At 38.4% G+C, this 3138-nt stretch overlaps 1 protein-coding gene across 1 annotated transcript; it reads left to right on the forward strand.

Moving 5' to 3' along the window:
• The first annotated feature begins 483 nt into the window (after nucleotides 1-483).
• LOC112157528 (histone H2B 1/2) lies at nucleotides 484-1393 on the forward strand. Its single transcript, XM_024290307.2, has one exon. It carries the CDS (start codon nucleotides 520-522, stop codon nucleotides 892-894), a length of 375 nt encoding a protein of 124 aa, XP_024146075.1. The 5' UTR covers nucleotides 484-519; the 3' UTR covers nucleotides 895-1393.
• Nucleotides 1394-3138: the final 1745 nt, after the last annotated feature.

Here is a 3138-nt window from a genome sequence, read left to right on the forward strand (position 1 = left end):
ATGAAGTCAGTCACAGCCTTTTACAAACATGATTTCCACACAGATTAAAATCTTATGTACGTGCATAATTGCCCAGTAATTACCCCCAAAACGAAGAAAAACTACAATTTCCATTTCAAGCTGGTCGCAAATAAAGGCATTTTCATAAAACTGATTAATGGTGATTTGTCTTTTCTCATACTAGGATTAATTGCAGATAATATGTAGTTCGTAAATACTCTTAACAAAAAAGTCAATTGGTTTATTTCAGAACTTTTTACACAGGTTTGCAATTAATCTTTTTCAATGGATTACCGGTCCTACTAAAAATACACAACAGCTATTTCATGAATTTGCCCGCCAAATCCAGCAACGGTCATTCAGCAGCAGCTTGAACAAACCCAGTCATTGTTCAGCAACGGAACAGATTCAACCAATCATGCACGAGGAACGGCACAGTCTCATTTACACGCCCTGTGTATAAATTCCGCCTTCGTTCTGTCCTTTAATCATTCTCTATTGAGAAACTCGAGAGGAATCATGCCTGAACCCGCCAAGTCCGCGCCCAAGAAGGGCTCCAAGAAAGCCGTCACCAAGACCGCCGGCAAAGGAGGCAAGAAGAAGAGAAAGACCAGGAAGGAGAGCTACGCCATCTACGTCTACAAGGTGCTCAAGCAGGTCCACCCCGACACCGGCATCTCCTCCAAGGCCATGAGCATCATGAACTCCTTCGTCAACGACATCTTCGAGCGCATCGCCTCCGAGGCGTCTCGTCTGGCTCACTACAACAAGCGCTCCACCATCACCTCCAGGGAGATCCAGACCGCTGTGCGCCTCCTGCTGCCCGGAGAGCTGGCCAAGCACGCCGTGTCTGAGGGCACCAAGGCCGTCACCAAGTACACTAGCTCCAAGTAAAAAGGACTGCGGTCAACAAACAAACCCAACGGCTCTTTTAAGAGCCACCCACATGATCTGAAGAGCTTATATTCCTTGTTGTAGATGTAAATGTTCATGTTGTGACATTAAATTTAAATGCTGTTGCAGAATAGTTTTATGTTTATGAACATAAAAACTACAAATGTACTACAAAATGTGTATAAAGAGGAGACTGGTGCATATAACATTAAAGGAACTGATTTCACAGAAAAAGGAGCAGTCACATCAGTGAACATGAGTGCTGTGAGTGGTGCTGAACACAATTCAGAGAAAACCACTGGAGATCGCTTTTTGCTGATTCATGTAAAAATAATGGTAACTTTGTGCATTAAAAACCCCGGGATTAATTTAAATAAAAGCATTTTGAAATGTTGCCTTGTACCCATAGCTATATTATCATTGGATGGAGCGTTGTGTGAGATCACTAGTAAATTTTGCTCTGACAAGTCAATCAATTAAAAAAAAAAATCACAAAAAAGGCAGGTGGAAATCTTGTACTATGCTGACGATTGATTATATAAGAACTGGACTGAACAACCCCCCCTACCTCCGTGTTCCAAATAGGAAGTACCAGTGGGTTGCAAGAAAGCCAAAGTCCCAATGACTTTGAGAAACACCTATTTCTCACTCACTTTATGTCAGAATAATTGTAGGGACAATGTACCAATCACTGTCTCTACTGTTCTCGGTGGAAGGTACCAATGCAGCAGTTAAAAAAAAAGAGGCGCATGCTGTCACCATCTTTTAGATGCAGATTTACTCTGTATAAGTAGATTTGCTCCTGAGGGTATGTGCTTTGGACTTTTTTTGATTGTTAAGCATATGTTTTTATTGTTCCCTTTATTTCCATTTTATTTATTTCTCTGGGACAATAAAAGCATCATTTGCATTGAGCCAGGATGAATAATAATAATAAGCTTTATTTATAAAGCACTTAAATTGCCCATACAGACCCGAAGTGCTGTACAATAAGAGAGGATAAAAACATATGAATCAATCAAATAAAATTATATTTAAAGTGTACAATAAAATGCTTATAAAGTTACATTCTCAAAACAAAAAAACACATCACCAAAAAATAAAGAGAGTAATGGAATGTAGAGGGATAAAAAAGAGGTGACCTCTTCACTGAGTATTAAAAAAGTGGGTCTTAGGAGAAGACTTAAAAACAGGCAGTGATAAAGACTCTCTTACATGAATTGGAAGATCATTCCAGAGTTTTGGAGCAGCTGCAGCATAGGTACAGGCCCCTCTAAGTTTGAATTTTATTTTTGGAACTGTCAGAAACTGCTGATCAATTGATCTTATAGATTAATAGAATAAAATCATCCTTCATAATCAAACAAGCAGCATTCATTGATGTACTTGTAACCTTTGTCTTTGACAAAATTTTCCATGACTCGTTTAATATCATCCATAGGAATTTCGGGAAGCAGCTACAGCAGGAATACAGACATTTGTACTCTGATGTGTGAACAATCTAAGAGGAGGAAATGGATACAACCAGGTAGGACATTTATACAATAAATACTGTACACATTTTGGTTACAATTGGTTAGATTACCCTTTATTATTTATGTAAAATAACTTTAAAAGCGTTCAGCAGTCAGCTTTGCCGTTCTAAACAATATCCACCGAAAGCAACTCTGCACTTTCTGACGATGAGTGACATCATGTGAAAAGGGTCTATGACATCCAAAAGGGACAAAGTTTGCTTTCCTGAAACAGATCTTCAGCTGATCGCATGTGGAGATGACACCAGGCTTAGCAAATTATCTTTGAAGAATGCTATGAGGAATGACCCTAACTGTTAGGGCATGGAATTATGCACCTTTACTCAAATTCAACGTTAAGAACTTCCATCCGCGTAATAGCATGTTGTTGCATTGTTTCCCCTCTAGAGGGAACCACAGACCTCTAAATGTATTTAGATACGTAATTGAGGCTTGTCTAACCCTTTGTATTACTCCATTTCTGTTTATGGCTTTTTGTTAAATCTCATTTTAAAATATTAAATATTTAAATATTTAAAATATTAATGATTTAAAATATTAATATTAATGATTGTTAAGTTATTTGCTTCTCTGTATAGTCTAACAATATTTAGTATATTCTTCTTTTCCTTTGGGCTTTTGGGTTTCCTCCATCTAAGCCTGTCTTCAGCATCCTCCACTCTAACACCAGCCACCTTCATGTCTTCATTCACTGCATCCATAAACCTCC

This window comes from Oryzias melastigma, linkage group LG1, assembly GCF_002922805.2.
Source record: "Oryzias melastigma strain HK-1 linkage group LG1, ASM292280v2, whole genome shotgun sequence".
NCBI lineage: Eukaryota > Metazoa > Chordata > Actinopteri > Beloniformes > Adrianichthyidae > Oryzias > Oryzias melastigma.